The sequence below is a fragment of the Nesoenas mayeri genome (genome assembly GCF_963082525.1).
Source record: "Nesoenas mayeri genome assembly, chromosome: 6".
Lineage (NCBI taxonomy): Eukaryota > Metazoa > Chordata > Aves > Columbiformes > Columbidae > Nesoenas > Nesoenas mayeri.
Genome location: NC_137545.1, coordinates 19,912,826 through 19,931,887, shown reverse-complemented (window position 1 = coordinate 19,931,887; position 19,062 = coordinate 19,912,826). Strand labels below are relative to the sequence as shown.

At 37.5% G+C, this 19,062-nt stretch overlaps 1 protein-coding gene across 1 annotated transcript in view; it reads right to left on the bottom strand.

Moving 5' to 3' along the window:
* Positions 1-19,062, bottom strand: part of TTN (titin) — a gene marked incomplete at both ends in the record, with an annotated part of 239,913 nt that overhangs the window by 73,873 nt on the left and 146,978 nt on the right. Inside the window, 34 exons of the mRNA XM_080346387.1 lie at positions 45-419; positions 519-821; positions 919-1,218; positions 1,645-1,923; positions 2,016-2,321; positions 2,428-2,624; positions 3,678-3,783; positions 3,876-4,175; positions 4,419-4,718; positions 4,804-4,919; positions 5,512-5,698; positions 5,813-6,109; positions 6,203-6,490; positions 6,589-6,710; positions 6,803-6,980; positions 7,110-7,257; positions 7,395-7,546; positions 7,838-8,122; positions 8,662-8,776; positions 8,862-9,049; positions 9,400-9,702; positions 9,825-10,127; positions 10,273-10,542; positions 11,842-12,108; positions 12,200-12,324; positions 12,427-12,835; positions 12,942-13,220; positions 13,312-13,578; positions 13,735-14,001; positions 14,094-14,262; positions 14,460-14,557; positions 14,705-14,971; positions 15,799-15,922; positions 18,865-19,007. Coding sequence (XP_080202513.1) covers positions 45-419; positions 519-821; positions 919-1,218; positions 1,645-1,923; positions 2,016-2,321; positions 2,428-2,624; positions 3,678-3,783; positions 3,876-4,175; positions 4,419-4,718; positions 4,804-4,919; positions 5,512-5,698; positions 5,813-6,109; positions 6,203-6,490; positions 6,589-6,710; positions 6,803-6,980; positions 7,110-7,257; positions 7,395-7,546; positions 7,838-8,122; positions 8,662-8,776; positions 8,862-9,049; positions 9,400-9,702; positions 9,825-10,127; positions 10,273-10,542; positions 11,842-12,108; positions 12,200-12,324; positions 12,427-12,835; positions 12,942-13,220; positions 13,312-13,578; positions 13,735-14,001; positions 14,094-14,262; positions 14,460-14,557; positions 14,705-14,971; positions 15,799-15,922; positions 18,865-19,007 — 7,833 coding nt within the window. The remainder of the gene's footprint in view (positions 1-44; positions 420-518; positions 822-918; positions 1,219-1,644; positions 1,924-2,015; positions 2,322-2,427; positions 2,625-3,677; positions 3,784-3,875; positions 4,176-4,418; positions 4,719-4,803; positions 4,920-5,511; positions 5,699-5,812; positions 6,110-6,202; positions 6,491-6,588; positions 6,711-6,802; positions 6,981-7,109; positions 7,258-7,394; positions 7,547-7,837; positions 8,123-8,661; positions 8,777-8,861; positions 9,050-9,399; positions 9,703-9,824; positions 10,128-10,272; positions 10,543-11,841; positions 12,109-12,199; positions 12,325-12,426; positions 12,836-12,941; positions 13,221-13,311; positions 13,579-13,734; positions 14,002-14,093; positions 14,263-14,459; positions 14,558-14,704; positions 14,972-15,798; positions 15,923-18,864; positions 19,008-19,062) is intronic.

Genomic DNA, 19,062 nt, shown 5'->3' with positions numbered 1-19,062 from the left:
GTACTTTGAAAAACTAGGTGGTTTCGAGTGTATTCATTACATACCTAACACATTAACTTCACATGAGGCTTTTGCAACACCATGATCATTTTCCACTTTAATTGTAAACGTGCCATGGTCAGCTCTGATAGAGTCACGAACTGATAGTATAGACTCTCCTTCTTTATGGTTGTCAATACTCGTGCGTTCTGGCAGTGAAAGTTGGAAAGGTTCCTCTTCTTCAGCTTCACCCTTCTTCTTCCTTGTATAAGTTGTTAGTCTCTTTTTTATTTCCTCTGGTCTGACAACTTCATCATTCCTCAGCCAAGTGATAGATGGGTAAGGTGACCCTGAAATATGTGCCTCAAGTATGATCTCATCACCTCTCTTCACCTCAAGGCCAGACTGTAGGTTTGCAGCAAGGAAGACTTTCGGAGCCTCTGTAATAACACAGAATGAAAAAAATGGAGAGTAGAATCTTCCAATGTGTTTGAGGATGCTTGGCAATTTCTACAAACAATCAAATGAGAAATTCATACCAATAGGATCCACAGCTTTCACAAAAGGAGTAATCCGTGATGGCTCACTGATGCCAGCAGCATTCTCAGCACGAACACGAAACTGGTATTCCTTTCCTTCCTCAAGACCTTTCACTGGATAAGTTAATAGAGGTACCAGATAGTCATTGCATCTCTCCCACCTCTCCTTGCCCTTAGTAAGCTTTTCTATTATATAGCCCATAATCTTGCTTCCACCATCAAACAGGGGTGGTTTCCATGTAAGTGTTACTGATTTTGATGTTGGATTATGGACCTCAAGGTCAACAGGAGGATCTGGAGGCTCTGTGGGACAGTAGCAAAAGAAGTATCATGTGAGAAAATAAAGCATGGTGATTTTAGTTAAAATTCATGAGGTTATTTAGTAGTAAAAAAACCTTACGTTTTGGGTCTTCTGCAATGATTGGGTTTCTTAGTTCAAGATATTCACCTCCTCCAATCTTATTGACAGCTTTAACACGGAAGTAATATTCACTATTTGGGATAAGATCTTTGACTTGCCATGAAAGCTTATTTTCACCAGACATGACTGGGATATATGTTCTACGACCAGCTTCTCTTCGTTCCAGAACATAATGCAGAATAGGAGTACCACCATCAAAGTCTGGAGGTTCCCAGGAGACTTTGCAAGAATTCTTAGTTACTTCACTTGCCTTAATGTCTTTACACTGTCCAGGTGGACCTGTTTTAAATAAGAATAATAAAATCAGTTAATTAAATAGATGGGAAACTGTATTCCTAGAAATATTAAATTATATTGCATTTCTTTGCTTTGCAGTAAGCAGACCAAATCCACAAATGTTGGCTACACAGTTTCTAAAGGTGAAAAATACTCAGAATTCTTACAGGCTTTTTTTTATATTTATATGATGACTATTCGTAATAATTGGGTTTTGATCAGCTACCAACTAGTGAGACCAAGTTTGGGCAAAGCGTTTTTTTTTGTGGCATTTTGTAACGTTAATGCCTTTAGGTCAATCTAGGTGTGTCTCAGTTGAAGTGATTCCTCCACACGGCAGAAAAGGGATTTATCTGTTCCTTTCTTCTGTCAGCTGAAGGACCCAAGTGAGGATAAGTATCTTTCTCAGAATGAAAGAGGCCTAGTTACCTATGACTTTGACATTGACTGAGCCAGTTGTTGATGCCAGTTTGTTCTCCAGTGTGATAGTATAAACACCAGCATCAGCGTGAACACTGTCTATGACTTCGAGCAATGCAGAGGTGTAGTCACTCTTCATTGTTGTCCTGTCACCAGCTTTCAACTCTTTGCCATCTTTGTGCCATGTTATAGTTGGGGATGGAACAGCTCTGAAGGGTATAGGAATACTTAATTTCTGTCCTTTAACAACAATAATGTCACGAGTTTTTAGATCAATGGTTGGATTACCTGTAAAAGTAAGCATTACATTACTAGAAAGTTGCCCAACACCATTCTTTTTGCAGTTATGAAGATCTGAAAAAAAAAAAATCTGCTCTTACAGTCTGGGTCCTTGGCAACAACTTTTTCTGAGATGTCTGATGGCTCGCTAGCTCCAACAGCATTGACGGCTCGGACTCTCAGCACATATTCCTTGTCTGGAACAACGCCTTCCTCCACTTTGCATTTTAGATCTTTTATTGGACGGGAATTGATTCTCATCCATTTTTCTGTTCCTGCTTCGCACATCTCAACATTATACCCAATAATAGGGCTTCCACCATTCTTCTCAGGTGGTTTCCATGCAATGCAAATATGGTTTCGACCTGCATCGGTAACATGTAAATCCTGAGGAGGTGAAGGAGGGCCTGCAGAAATTGAAAAGAATTATGTCATTTTTTTCTCCCAGATTATCTATTCTACACAGTACACTGCTTCTATAATCCATACTCTGTATATTACACTACTACTTACTTGTTGGATCTTCAATATGAATGAGGTCTGTTGGTTCACTGGGATGACCACAGCCAGCTTCATTTTCTGCACGAACCTGGAACTGTACATCTATACCTTCAATGACATCAGTCACTCTGAAATTGCAATCTGGACCAGCTGTCTTGCCAGCTTTTACCCAGCGAGTGGCTAGTTTTTCTTTCTTTTCAATAACGTATCTGAATAAATTGGGGAAAATAACATCAGGCACTTGAAACATGAATATTCAGACTTCTTGCTCAACAAAACAGATAAAGACAGATTAGAATAGTTTGGGCAACAGAAAAGTAGAGAGAGTCATGAGTGACAGATTCAATTAATTTTACTTCACACATCAGCTCCTTAGTCCTGGTAGGTCATGGACGTAATGGGGCTGACATTATTGACAGGCCAAGTTCTGAAATCCAGTTCCTGAACTTCTGCAGAGGTAAAAGAGCTTTCAAGCTATACTTGTATCTTTGCTAGTTTGGATCTCAGTGGTTAGTCCACTGAGAATATTTGTAGATACTAGAATCCATGAGTTACTCAGCTGTCACGATTCTGCCTGTGGTAGGCTATGGGAAAGTAATGTGAATTGGGTGGCATGTTGCTTTGGGTGGATCTCTGTAGTTGTCAGTTTGTTTAAGATATGCTTACTGTGATTGCGAAGGAGAGGAAGAGTGAAAACATAAAGAGGAAAAAACTAACTGGTGTTCAAGGTGAATTTCAGAGGACAGATACTTTAGAAACCAAAGAAAAGAATAAGTTAGAAGCAACTCGGAGTAAAACAGTCTATGTGAAAAGTGTAATGAAGAGAATGAACTGGAAAGAGATAAAGCTTCATTTTAGCTCAGTGTTTACAGTTTCAATGATAAACTAGGGTAGAAGGAAAACATAAAAATATTACGTGGTGGGTGGGTCTAAGTGGCTACAGCTCTGGAAGAATTGGAGCCTATGGTTGCATTAATTTTTAAAAATTTTATATACAGTTCAATTTAATCTGATTTGATTACAAACTGTTTTGAGGACATTGACACACATTAATTGTTCATGCACATTAGGTTATTTATGTTTGCATAATTTCTGTGTTTTAAATTCAAACCCTTAATTGCTTTGATGACATGGCTTCTCTTTTATTATACATCAATCCACCTCTATCATGTTTGTCCCCTTAAAATGTAACCATTTTGAGAAAAGATCATTAAAAGATCTTCATCTACAGGAAACACTACACAAACTTAAAACAACCTTACCTTTGAATTGGTCTGCCACCATCATTCTTAGGTGGTTCCCATTTCAAATCGACATGGCCTTTTGTCACTTCAACTATTGTAAGAGCATATGGAGGCCCAGGGGTTGCTAAAGAAAAAAATACACACATTAGAAAAATAGGAATCCATTACATCTGATCTGTTTCTACTGATCGCTCAGTAAGCAAATTTGAAACTTACTGAAAGTATCTTTAGCAAGCACGGAATCTTCAATTTCACAATAGTCACTCTGTCCAACGGCATTTTCAGCAGCCACACGGAACACATACAATGAGCCTTCAGTCAGTGGGCTTACTGTGTACTTTGTGTCTTTCACTGTTGTATCAACTGTCTGCCAGCCTTTTCGCCTTACATCTCTCTTTTCAACGATATAATTGGTAATTGGAGAACCCCCATCTTTTTCTGGTACTGTCCACTTAAGATCTGCTGTGTTTTTAGTAATATTAATAACTTCAAGCCACCGTGGTGGTGAAGGAGGATCTGTAAAATAGAAAAAGAACATAAAAAAGGTCAGTGTATTTCCCATCAAAGATCTTGGAAGACAGGGAATATACCCAAACTATTAAAAATTTGTATTTTCATAGCTGAAGCATGGGAGAGTCTAATCTTTCATAAACCCTGCAAGAGTTCACTTGGTACCTACATGGACAGACAGACATGGGGCTTTTTAAAAGACAGAGAGAATGTATTTGCAGCAGCAGCACTTTCTGAAATAATACTCACAGAGCCTCTCCTTGCACAGCACAGGGTCACTGGGTTCACTGGGCTCGCTCTCACCAGCCTTGTTCACAGCTCTTACACGGAATGAATATTCTTGTTTCTCCATAAGCCCTTTGAGGAAGTGTTCAGTTGTGGGAACTCCTTCAGCCACTCTCACCCACTCATCTGTTCCAGTCTTTAATAGTTCGATGACGTAAGATTCAATCTTTGCCCCTCCATCGTGTTCTGGCTTTGTCCAGTTCAGGGTTAAAGATGTCTTGCCAACATCTTTCACAGTTGGCTTTCCGGGAGGCCATGGTGGATCTAGACAGGAGTCCAATATTAATTATGTGATTGAAAATAAAGAATTTTTTTTGTCATTAAATTATTAAAAATGTGTTTATTATACCAATTGGGTCTTTCACTAAGATTGGCTCTGTTTCCTTGCTTGGTTTTCCAGGTCCTGCAAGATTCTCTGCCAAAACACGGAACTTATATTTCTTCTTATTTGTAAGACCTTTAACTCTGGAAAGAAACATTAAATTGGATTAAACTAGATCTATGCACTAACTCATGCCTAAAACATTATCCTTTATACTTTTCATACTACCGTTTACTTGGAATATCTGAAAATATCCAAATTACAGCTGATGATGTTTTATGAAATGGTGAACATTCAAAATAGATATATTGTCAACACTAAAATGGTGCACCATGACACAGAAACCAATGTTTTGAGAGCCATCTTGCATTTTTCTGTGTTACATGGTTGTTAGTTAATATAAGTATCTGGAGAAAAAATCCCCAGGTTTTTGGCATATTGATACTTGAGATGGCTATGCCTGCTTTTTTAGAATGTTTTATGAATAATCACATAGCACAGAAATTATTAAGCATAATATCTTTTTAAGAAAAAGAGATTATTTACTTTTCTGTAAAGATATTATTCTTTAAAATTAATCATCAAAAGAAGTATGCCATCAGATGTTAGTTGGATCTAAACTCATGAAAGCAAGGAAAAAAAAGAGCAAGAACAACATAAAACTTGTTTAGAAGTCTACTGTTACATTTTTGTGTCTCTGTGACCTATTTCAGACTAAAATCGCTATAGTCTTACTTGAATGTTGTATCTTTCACTGGCATTTTATTGCATTTTATCCATTTATCTTGCTCAGGATCATATCTTTCAACCCAGTATCCAGTTATGGGGCTGCCACCATCTTCATCTGGTTCATTCCATGTTAAAGTGACTGAATCTTTAGTGACCTCTGTAGGCTTGACACCTGTTGGGGGGCCTGGTGGATCTGTATAAATTGACACATGAAAAAAAAAAAGACAAAAACCAAACCCATCACACATATGTCTATTTTTTCCCATGAAAATATAGCAAAAATTTAACATTAATTTAATTAACTAACCGAATGAATATTTTGCAATGATAGGGTTACACTCTGCTGGCTCTCCAATACCATACATGTTCTCAGCACTGACTCGGAACACATATTCTTTATGAGGCGTTAAATTGGTGGCTCTGAATTTTGTATCCTTAATAGTTGATGACAACTTGTGCCATATTTCACTGTCTGTAGCTCTTTTCTCAAGGACATAGTTGGTAATTTTAGAACCCCCATCATCTCGTGGAGGATTCCATGTTAGAAGGCAGGATTCATTTGTGATTTCTGATACATCGAATGCAGCTGGTGGACCAGGTTTATCTGTAGAGGACAAGATGTGAATGTTAACCTTATGCTTGCACACCTCAGTACATTACTAATGATTTTTATAAACAACTTAAAACATATGCATACCAAGAACATTAACTTCAACAACGGCAGTAGCACGTCCACTGGAATTTACAGCTTCTATAATATAGGTTCCACTGTCACTCCTCTTGCTATTTGTAATAGTGACTGTAGAATGATTAGGTTTGGTTTCAATAGTGATTCTGTCATCAGGTCTCAAAATTTTGTCAGCCTTCGTCCATGTAATCTGTGGCTCAGGCTGTCCAGTTACTTTAGCTGGCAGCTCAATTTTAGTTCCAGCTTTCACAGTAAGTCCAGCAAGAAGCTTCACATCTAAGAAAATTTCTGGAGCCTCTGATTTAGGAGAGAACAAAAACATTGTTGTAGAAACAGTATTTCAGAGACTGGTAAAAACAAAGCAGTTATTGTAATTCAGTGACTGAAGTAATTACCTTTTGCGTCAATAGCTTGAATATCATCTGTTGGCTTACTCGGTCTGCTAGCTCCTATTCTGTTCAGAGCCTTAACCCGATATGCATACCACTCTCCTTCCTTGAGCTTTGTTACTTCCATTCTGTTAAAAAAAAAATAAAATCCAAATATTTAAAGTGGTGAGGATGGCTCAGTTAGTTGAAAGAATATACCTTCTGATGATAATTTACTTACTTTGTTTCAACAACAGGTTCCCCGCATATCTCCCACTTGTCTGTGCCACGTTGGGATTTTTCTACAAGATAACCCTTAATGCGGGCACCACCATCATATTTGGGAGGCTCCCATGTTAGGAAGATTCCTTTTGATGTTGGATTTCTCCATTTAACATTCTCTGGTGGATCAGGCACCGCTATTAAAAATGAAAAACATGGGATCTTAGAAACCAGTCTAAGGAAGATGTTTTTTAATCTTACTTTGAAGAAAATCAGCAATATTTCAGAAACAGAAAATCAGCACCAATGTGAAACAGTGGACTCACTTGCTGGTGCTGACATATTTACAGGTTCATCAATATATGCAGGTTCTCCTGGGCCACATTTGTTGCATGCACAAACTCTAAATAAGTATTCTTTTCCTTGGATGAGGTCAGGTACAGTGAAGTCTTGATCAACAACATTATCCATAACCTAAGGAAAAGATAGGCTCCAATGTATTTCAAAAAATTATTTCCAAAGGGCAACTATCAAAATAAGACACAAAATTCAGTAGCACATGTGGAGACAACATAGCACAGAGAAATTGAAATGAGAAGGAATGAACTTACTTTGCTCCATGTTTTCCGGCTTACTTCACGCTTTTCAATTACATAGCCAGTAACTGGAGCTCCACCATCATCTTCTGGAGGTTCCCATGATAGTTGCACAGTGTTCCTGATTATTTCTATAACTTTAAGTTCTCTTGGTGCACTTGGACGAGCTGGAAGTCACAGAAATTTTATTTATTATTTTGTAATTGGCGTTTATCAGATGATATCTATGTAATCTATCTGCCAGAAGACTTACTCTTCTTAGTCATTCTTCTTGAAACAGCAAAGTTGGATATTGAAAGTCAGACAAGAGATTTTTTGAGGATGGATTTCTAGTTTTTGTTTATCTTTAAATATACTTGGTTTACTGAAAGTTGTGTGATTTCACATCATTAACCTAATTACATTTTAGCAAGACAAATATGGAATGTTATTGCTAGAATATATACATGTCCACTTACCAATGACATTGACATCAATTTCTCCTGAAACAGATGACACAGGGTTTTCTAATGTTAGGGAATAAATTCCCTTGTCTGGACGTTCACTTGGAGTAATTACAAGTTCTGCAAAGGAGGCAGTGGTCTTCATTGTTACACGATCACCCTCTTCTAAGACTTGGTCACCAAAAGACCATGTGGCGGTTGGCACAGGGTAGCCAGTGATAGGAACACGGATCTTGATTGGCTCTGGGACAATAACTTCCAGCCCATCTTTAAATGCACTTAGGTCCATTGTAGGTCCAACTGGAAAACGTGGAAAAGAGATTTGATGAAATATTTTCAGATGTTCTGAATATGGCTCAGGCTAGATGTGTTGAGAGGCTGATTCTGACTGGATCTCGGCCTTCAGGATGGAGCTATCTAGACCCAGCTGTGGCTTATCAACTCCCTACCTCTCCCTGGCTGAACAGTTTTTAGAAACATGTGAGACAATAAGGCAGCTCAGCATTATCAAGTCGGAGATCTAAGTTACCCTTTAATCTAAAAAATTTGTATTGTTTAGGTATTTTATTTTATTTTATTTTATCTGTCATTCTCTCCTTCTCTCTTATCTTCCAGAAAGCCAGGCAAAAGGTCATGCCTTGCTCTTCAGGAAACCTAATAGGTCTCTACCTAATAGTGCAGCTGATTATCTGCAGAATTTGTAATGGAGGCAAAATAGCTCAGAATTTCAAAGGCTGGCATCAACTATGTGGTGACAAACATACATATTACCCACAAAATGCACTTCAATTGTGTGTCTTGTCTGATTAATTAACTTTAATAAATAGCATATGGCTTACCAAAAGTATCATCTGCAGTTAATGGCCCAATAGCCTCTGCTGGGTCAGACACACCAGCTGCATTTTCTGCTGAGACTCTGTAGTAATACCTGGATCCTGCTTTCAATCCAGTTACCTAAAAAGTGCAAAGAACCATTTAGTAACTGCTATAAAAGATGACCTACACATTGAATAGTTTGTTGATGAACAGAGCATCCTACCTTATAAGTAAGAGCAGGTACTAGTTTTGGGTTACAGCGAATCCACTTGTCTGTTCCTTCTTCTTGCCTTTCAACAATATAGCCTAAGACTGGACTTCCTCCATCATTGAGAGGAGGTTCCCATGTGAGCTGCACTGATGACTTAGTTTGATCTGAATGATCAAGGTTAATGGGAGGACTTGGTCTCCCTGAAAATAATTAGAGAGAAACACATTTTCACAACTGAAAAAGGAATAAGGTTCTGCATATCAGCAGTCTATACCTTAAAGTACTCTTTAAAAGCCTTTGCATAGCTTTTTGTAAACCAGTTTTTGAAACTGAGGTTGGATCCTAATTTCAGTACAAAAATACTTTGAGTTCTTACTAAACCAAATGGTAGCAAGGTACTTCTGATATGTTTGAAGGATAAAAGTGGGAAAAATCAAACTGTACATGGTTTTTGCAGCACACATTTCTCAATTGAACACACACATAATACATAAACACTCAAAATGTCCCTGTCTCCTAATGCAATCACAATCAGTGCTTGCATACTTACCGATTGGGTCCATAATTTTTACTGCACGTGTGGCAGGACTTGGTTTGCCAACTCCAACCATGTTTTGAGCTCTTACTCTGAAGAAATATTCTTCATTTTCCACAACATCGGTCAGGACAGCTGACAGTTCATCAGCTCCAGTGACCATAGTTGGCTCCCATTTGATGGAAGCTCTGTTACGCAGTTCGATAACGTAGCCAGTAATCGGAGATCCTCCATCATACTCAGGTGGTTCCCAGGTAAGTGTAGCTCCAAACCTGTTTACATCGGTGACTTCTACATTTTGAGGAGGACCAGGAACTTCTACATTTTATTTTAGGGAGAAAAAGGAAAAACAAGTTATGTGTTTTTTACCTGTTGTTAGAGTTTGTACTGCTTTTCTTACAGCGTCATCAAACACTGAATTTTTTTATAATTTTGCTCACCAAATTTGCTCTTAGCCTCCACAGGTGTCTCTGTTTCCACTGGCTCACCAGTGCCCACTCTGTTTCGTGCACTGACACGGAAGAGATACTCAACTCCTCCTTTTTGAAGTCCAGTAACAGTGTATTCACAATTTTCAGCACGATCAGTGACCACAATCCAAGTCTTACGCTTGATATCACGTCTTTCAATGACGTAGCCTAATATTTTACTTCCACCATCACTTTCTGGCTCTTCCCAGGCAAGGCCAACTTCACCATCATAAGTTTCAGTGACTTCCAAGTTTCTAACTGGACCTGGAACATCTAACAAAGACATGACAATATTTTAGGGTATTGCATCTTTTCCTTTTTTCTTTTTCTTTTTCTTTTTTTTTTTTTCCTCCTTTTTCCTTTTTATTCCTCTGGCTTAAATAAATGTAAGCAAGGTTTTAATAATGGGAATACTTACCAATGACGTCTACATTGATGAATGCTTCTGCTTGGCCATGTTTGTTTCGAAGAATAACCTTGTACCTTCCCTTATCTGATTTCTTTGCTTCATAAATTTTGAAGGTACTGCAGTCAGTTGTTGTATCTACAGTTGTTGTGGGCAGACTTTCCTCCCCTTTCAACCATTCAGCTTCTGCTCTTGGGTAGGCATCATATGGAACAGTCATAGTTAAAGGCTTCCCAACATCAACCACAAGGTTTTGATCACCAGTCTTGATTTTAGGTGCGGCTAAGAAAGACAAATGTGATGAGTAAGTACTTACATATATATATATACATAAGATGTATTTGTGTAGTCAGCAAAAAAGCTAACATAGAAAAGGGGCTGTTGTGTGAATTCTAAGCAAATCCTTCGTATACTCACTGGATTGCTCCAGGGAAAGAAATTCAGTATGTACTGTGTCCTCCTATAAAATCGGGGAAGAGGGAGTTGCTTTTTGAGCACTCGTTTAATGTATTTTATTGGTTTGATCATGTAAAATAGACAAATCAGGAATTAAATTTCTTAGGTGACTGAAATGAGTAGACCAAGTAATTTTCACGTTTTAGATCTGCAGTGACCTAATGAAAAGGTTCTGTCTCCTTTAAGCTCAATTAATGCTCTTTGATATAGACACTGAAAAGTGACTTATATTTTCCTCAACAGTTGGATCAGTGTGGTATAATAAAAAATGAATTATAATTCATACAGTTTAACAGACTTGCACTTGTCTCAGCCTGATTGTATATTCATTTTAATTAGACTCTTTGAAAGAACAAAAAAGAATTAGGTAAGTAGTTGTGCTGGTTTGACTGAAAAAGAGTTAATTTTCTTCGTGCAGTTAGGAACCTTTCCATAGCTAGCACGGTCATTACTTGGACTTAGTTTGAGAACAAGAGAAAACACCCCAGCACAGAGTTAATGTTTTTAATTGGTCTGGTCTGAGGGTCAAGGACACTCTGAGTGCTCTACCCACAGGTGTGAGGCATGGATGGGGTAGAGCTTGACTGACATTCAGACTGATCAATAAGAGCATTCCATCCTATTAGTGTCATGCTTCATATTTAAGGAGGAGGGGACACCTTCCGCTCTCTCTCTCACTGGGTGTTTCTCGCTCTTGCTTTTTCGCTTTTTGTCAGAGCTGGGGGAGTTTTTGTGCAGGACATTTAGTTTGGCTTTTTGCCATTTTGAAGAGGCCTCTAAGCCTTTTTGCCTTTTTCCTTTCTTTCAGGATCTGCTGTGGCTTCCTGGGACTGGCTGCTCAGTTGTGGACAGAATTCATGAGAAAATGCCTTGAGTATCTTTTATTTCTATTTTATATAGATATTTACTAGTAGTGTATTAGTATTTTGTTATTTTATTAAACTGTGTTTATCTCAGTCCGAGTTTCTGCTCCCTTTTCGATTTTCTCCCCTATTGGGGTGGGGAGAAGTGGAGAGAGTGAGTGAGTGGCTATCATGGTTGTATTGCTAGCTCAGGTTAAACCACAACAGTAGTTAATTCACTAATAAAAGATACTATAAAAGAAACACAAAGCAAGCAACTTACCAGCTAATTCAAGCTTAGCTCTAGCTTCCTTATCTTTGGCAATAAATCTGTATTCCCCTTGGTCACGGGGCTTTATATCGCACACCTGCAGCCTGTGGACTTTTCCTTCACTCATCATCTGATGTTTATCACCTTGGACAATAATCATGTTGTTTCTCAACCACTTGACCTCCACACCATCTTTGTTCAACTCAGCTGTGAAGATGACATCTGTACCAGGAGCTTCATAAATATCTTGTGGTGGTCGGATGATCTCAACAGGGATTTCTGAAATGTCAATCAATTGGGTGTCATTTGCATATTGCTTCTATTATTTCTAAATAATGAATAAATAAATACTATTAAAATTTACTCATACCTTCAACAAAAAGTCTTGCTCTAGACTTCCTGTCATCCACTCCACAGGAATATTCACACTCATCATTAAGTCTACAATCTTTTATGATTAATCTGTGCAGATTTCCATCCTTTTCAAACTGATATCTTTAGAGTGGAGAAAAGTACACAGTATTTTAGTTTCCAGACAAAGCAACAAGGTAAGCAAGCATGTTTGGCATATTAACAAACATAATAAAATGTACACACTTTTTGCCTTCTTTGATTTCTCTTCCATTTCTGTACCATCTGACACTGGCTTTCTCTTTGGATAGCTGGCATGTAAAGACAGCATCATCAAATTCAGTGACAGTCTGGTCTCGGAGATGCTCAATGAAGTCTGCTGGTGCTTCTGTGATGAGAAGCTCTGCAACAGATTTGTCTTGACCAGCAGTAACAGTGTATTCACCTTCATCTATAAACCCACAGTCTTTAATGATGAGTGAATGTTTGTATTTGTCAATTTTGTACAAAATGCGCTTGCTGAACGTGATCTCTTCACCATTCTTTGTCCATTTGAGGGTTGCATTAAGGCGATTGACTTTGCACCAGAATGTGACAGTTTTCTTTTCCATGGTCTCAATGTCTTCAAGGGGCTCAACAATTCTGAGATCCTCCTCTGTTAAGACAAAGAAACCCAAGTGATTAATTTAGATCCTCATGATCCTCATGTGAAATTGAATGTAAGATGATGAAATAATTTTAATACAGTGCAAGTTATTTACCTAATACTGTTAAGGCAGCAGAGCTTTTGACGTGTTCACCTCTCTGGTTTGACAGTGAGATAGTATAGGTAGCTTGATCTTTCAGCTGTGCATCTCTGATTCTGAGAGTGTAAACTAAATCCTTCTGGACAATAATGTATTTTGCACTATCAAATATTGCCTCATCATTTTTGTACCACTTCTCTTTGGCACCTTCTTTATTGACTTCGCAGTTGAAGATAATTTCTTGACCCTCATTAACTTCTTGGTCCTTAAGAGGAGTTATAATCCTCAGTTTTTCTGAAATTGAGAAAATAGAAGAAATAGGACATAATCTAGCATAAGGAAGGCAACAAAATATGTACATGAACATTGATAAAATAAAGCTTACCAATCACTGTTAAGCGTGCTGTAGCTTTAGCTTCACCAACCATGACATTATACTTTCCTGCATCTCCTAGAATAGAGTCTTTAACCACAAGCATTCTCTTTTTGCCGTCTGAAATGATGTCATACTTATCACCAGGCTCCAGGACTGTGTCACCTCTCAGCCACTGTACTGCAATTGCCTCTTTGGATACTGAACAAACAAATTCAGCTTTGTCTCCTTCAAGCACTTCAATGTTCTGTGGTCTGGTAAGAAATTCTGCTGCAAGTTCTGAAAGAAAATATTTTTGCAGATAAATATGATTTTATTTTATTTTTATTTACTTCTGAAGATAACAAACCAAGTTGTGTATTCTTATTGATTTTTAGATTTTTTAGTTCTTTATTTTTTTCCCAGAAAACAAGGCCACCAGAATAACTATCTTACCATGTACAGTGAGTTTTCCAGTTGTGCTAGAGCTTCGGAGCTTGCAAGTATATTTGCCAGCATCTTCAGGATTAGCATTACGTATGAGAAGAATTCTCTTTCGGCCTTCAGAAATGTGTTCGAATCTGCCACCATCAGGCACCTCATCATCTCCTTTAAACCAACTAACTTCAGCATTGGGCTTTGAAACTTCACAAATCAATTTTACAGTGTCATTTTCATTTACTTCAAGATCAGGAAGATTTTTTGTGAAAACAGCCTCTTCCTCTGCAAGAAGAATTTAGAAGGATGATTAAAGCCTTTCATCAAAACCTCATTTTCTCTTGTTCATAGATTAGATTATAAAACACTGTGTTTACCTATCACTGTAAGTAGGCCTGAAGTTCGAGCTGTTTTTGCTTCACATGCATATTCAGCTTCATCATCGAAGACACATTTACTGACCACAAGAATGTGTTCTGCACCTTTGGAAATCATGTCATACTTTTTGCCTTTTCTGATTTCAATGCCATCCTTAAACCACTTCACCTGTTTTAGAACAAATCAGCATGGTTATTAACATATTCATATTAGATTTCAGTTGTGTACTGTTTTGTAACAAAACAATAAAGTTGTCAATTAATAAACAAAAAAAACCCCAAACAACAACAACAAAAAACCAAACCCAAAACCAACAAATACTCTAGTTGAAGGAGTTACTCAGATTAATAAGTATTATTATTGACCTTGACACCCGGACGAGAAATTTCACATTCGAACCGAGCAGCTTGTTTTTCTTTAACTTCAAGATCAGTCAGGGGTTTCAGGAACTCAAGACGAATAGCTGTAAGAGAAAAGACAATTTTTAGTACAGGAAAGTCTCCAGTAGAAAAGAATAAATTGCTGATATGGATATTATTGCCAGCCATAGATACTAGTACCTAGTGTTTATAGCATTTAGACATTTTGTAGAAAATTGTAAATTACTTACGTTCTACATTGAGAAAACACGATGTCTTAAAATCCTTAGCATCACAAGTATATGTTTTTGCATCATCCAGTGTGCAGCCATGAATAATGAGTTTTCTGACCCTTCCATCAGAAATTATGTCATACTTCTTTGTTTTGTGAATTTCTTCTCCATTTTTGAACCATTTAACTTTTGCATTTTCCCTGGAAACTTCACATTCCAGTACTGCAGTGGCCTCCTCTTCAACAGTCTGGTCCTCAAGTGGTTTAGTAAATTCAACTGGGGGTTCTAAAAGAAGAAGATTTTTGATAGAAAAGGTCTAAATTATAGCCATCCCTCTGCTGCTACAAAATTGTCCAATACTGTTTACTAAATTTTCCTTGATTGAATAACCAAAAAGGCTCTCAGATGTCTCTGCTGAAGCTTCTTTTATATTTTTAATGCCAAGACATGTTCAATTAATTCAGCTAATTTCCTCATTTTTAGCCTACCGTAAGATTAGACTGAATGATATCCTTGTCCATGGGGTTTTTACTCACAAATCATCACAAAGCCTTGCAACTCAGTTTTCTTTAATTTAACTTGACCCATGTGATCTCAGTGACTCTGAAGTTACTCCCTGAACTTCAGGGATAGTTTTAAATTTTTTCCTTAAATGATTAAATTAGTTAGAAGTGTGTGCAGTTTTTGAACTTTTTAGCCATACACAGCTTGCAGTCAGTCAATATTATGTCACTTGACTGATGGTATAGTTGTGCTCTCATAGCTTTCTGGATACTCCGAAGAACAGAAAAAATGCATTTGGAGCCATAAAGGCCAGTATTTGTGGGTCATCTTGAGGCCAATTGAATGTTCAAGTCTGTAATGAAGCCCTGGAAATCCTAATGAACTGATGCATGTCCCATATCTGACACATTTCCACCATCTCCCTCTTTCCTCAGTATAAAGATTTTAAGTAAGTGGCTTTTTCAATCAGGAAAGTTATCTAACAGTCCAATATCATATGTATGATCCTACTGATTTTATATATGTATTATTATTAACATCCTATTCCAGGGTGAATCATGAATGGACCATTCATGCTGACTATGGTATAACTAAAATGACTGACTTACCTTTCACAAACAGATTTGCTTGAGTTCTGAAATCTTTTGCTGTCAGTGATACCTCTCCTGCATCTGTTAACTTGACGTCTCTAAGAATAAGTGTGTGAACTCTCCCTTCAGCACGTGGCACGACCTTATAAAGTACATAAAAAACCCTTTTTAAGTATCCACAACAAATATTTAATAATTATTTAGTGAAAGAGCATTGCTATTTATAGTTATCTGTGGAGTTTGGTTGTTTACTTTTATAGAAAATTTCGATACTTTCTTTTTGTATATGCTAGCTATAACTCAAGATACAAATGCTTTGTGGATTTTAAGAATAATTTCTGTTTTGTCCTTCCACTTAAAAGAAATTGCAATTCTAAGTTTCCCCATGTTTTAAGGTATTTGTGTCCTTGTATTACAGAACCTGACTCTACTATCCAAGTTCAAATGAGGCTGACTTGAGCTCCTGGTAAGACATGGACCTACTGAAGAGGGTCCAGAGGAGGGCCATCAAGATGATCAGAGGGATCGAACATCTGTTCTGTGAGGATAGGCTGAAAGAGTTGGGGTTGTTCAGCCTGGAGAAAAGAAAGCCCTGAGACATGTTATTGTGACTTTTCAGTACTCAAAAGGAGCCTATAAGAAGCATGGGGACAGACTTTTTAGAAGGGCCTGTTATGACAGGACAAGAGGTAATGATTTTAAAGTAGAAGAGTGGAGATTCAGGTTAGACATGAGGAAGAATTTTTTTTAAAGGGTGGTAAAACACTGGCACAGGTTGCCCACAGAGGTGGTACATGGCCCATCCCTGGAAACATTCAAGGTCAGGCTGGACAGGGCTCTGAGCAACCTGATCTAGTTGAAGATGTCCTGGCTCATTGCAGGGGGGTTGGACTAGGTGACCTTTGAAGGTCCCTTCCAACCCAAACTATTCTATGATCATGTTTATTTTGAACATGCACTTATAAAGACCAAAGTAAGTAAACGTATGGGCAAAAGTTGGTATTACTCCTGGCTACATATAAAGTAAAAACTTTCAGAAAGACATAAAGAGGCTTGGCACCCCCCTCATACACTCTTTTGTAAATGTTGATTTGGCTTACTATTATTAAATTTTTGTAATAATTTCTGCCTAAAAAAAACATATTTCCGTTTTGATCTTTTGCTGAAACTACTTTGCAAACATGAGTTTGGATTGGGCTACTCCTACACAAACATTCCTTTTCTCTAGGCATGGAGCCGGAGGATTCAAGGATGCATCCTGCACTGCAGCCACTAAGAGGGTTGCTACTAATTTATGCCATAAATTTTAACATAGCTCTTGAAGAATTATTTTTATTTATTTTCAGAGAAGTACATGATCAAGTAGTACATGCTGGTTTAGAAGGGGAAAAGTGAGCTTCTGAGGAAGAAGACTAAAAATTTAAGTTACTTTTGAGAAGGCACCCACTTTTGTTTCAGAGGTAAGGAAGGAACTGAGATGCTGTCCTTCCTCCCAAATGGTCACTGTGTCCCTGAAAACTAGTTCTATTGAATACTCATCTGAGATTGAGATGAAGCCAAACATATGTTTGACCAAGACAAGCAAATATATTGACAAAGAAGTCACTTCAATAAAGGTTACATGTGTACAGCTGAATGCCAGCCCTAGAGGTAAAATAATGGTTTGAATTAAAAACAGCTGAAATGTAACACTTACAGATTTAGACTGATTCTTGAAGAAAGTCATGGAAGTGTTTCAAGAGGTTATTTTAAATGGGCAGAAAGTGATGCATCAAGTAAATACATGGTTTACTACAAATTTATTCTTTATAAAATTTCAGTTGAAGTCAAATGACAGTTTTGACGGTATGTGTAAACTGAATGAAAATCTGGAATGTTTTTTCCATGTAATTATAATGATCGCTCAGACAGAAAAGAACAAAATAATGTTCCATCATACAGAATATTGAACACAGAATATTTTTCTTGCCAGACAGTAACAACTATCAAGCCACTGCATTGATCAATAGCTTTCCACATTTTTATTCCTAGATGCAGAAGTGATTACCTATTACAAGTATCATCTGCTGAGTTTCAGTTTTGTTTATCTGTCCTTAACTACTGTAATAGGGTCACCTATCACCATGAACAGTTTTTCTTTTCCTGTTTCTATATTCTGCTTCTTTTATGAAATAGCCTTTATTTAGGTATATTTGGTGAAGCTCAGAAAGGTCTAGAAAAACCTGAAAATAATATATTAAAAAGTGTATTTAAAAGGGAAAAAAATATGTACCAAAGTATTATTACTATATTACAGGTTCTGAAACATTGCTAGGTCATCTAAAGCCTTGAAAGTTTGATTTGTCTGAAGTTTCCAATTTGTATTATCATCTACATTATTTCCCTTAGGCCTAATATGTGAAAAAGAAGCCATAAACCCAAGAATATCAATTCATATTGTTTTTCAATGTATTTCTTCATATTTCTTCATGTATTTCCCCTACCATTAACTTCAAATATTAGACTGACTGCATTCCAGCCTACTTAGATCTCAGTTAAGAGCCAGCACTTGACGAAGGGTTAAAAATAGCTAGTGAGAAGTGCTTGACAAGCAGATCTGCCCAGAAAGTTATCTGGAGAGCCAGAACAAATGCCTGAAATGGAATTTGAATCCTCTTAATCCCCTTATATGCAGAATTGGACTGCAACCCAGCATGCAGAAGAAAAAAAGCATTTCCTGATAGCACCTTTCAAAACCCTCTCACTGTAACTACATTTAATCTGAGCAAAAAGCATTCAGAACCCCTGTAGCTGAGTCTCCAGCAGAATCAGGCACACAGTCATTATTGTAATGACTGGTATTGTGTAACCTTAGTTTCCCTATGTATGATAAATACTTGTAGTATTTCAGAATACTGGAATTTCTGGGGGAAAAAAAATGCTATCTGATTTATTGAGGATTTACCATTTGGCACAGTAGCACTACTGTATTGCTGTGCCTCAGTACTTTTAGTGGCAGAGAGTAAATGAGAAAAGAAGGGGAAGAGAGTTGAAAGAGAGTAAGTAAGAGGAAACATGAGGAAAAATAAAGTTTAGTTTCTTTACCTTATCACTGGGCTCCAGTTTGTTTCCCTTCAGGAACCATTCTACTGGGATTCCCTCATAAGAGAGTTCACAATCGAAGGTTGCCGATTCCCCAGCTGTCACTGTTACGTCCTTGAGGGGTCTCAGCAAGCCAATTACCCGAGCTTGGTAAGGAGAAGACATCATTTTCAGATCAGTCCTTTCTACCCAAGAGAGAGC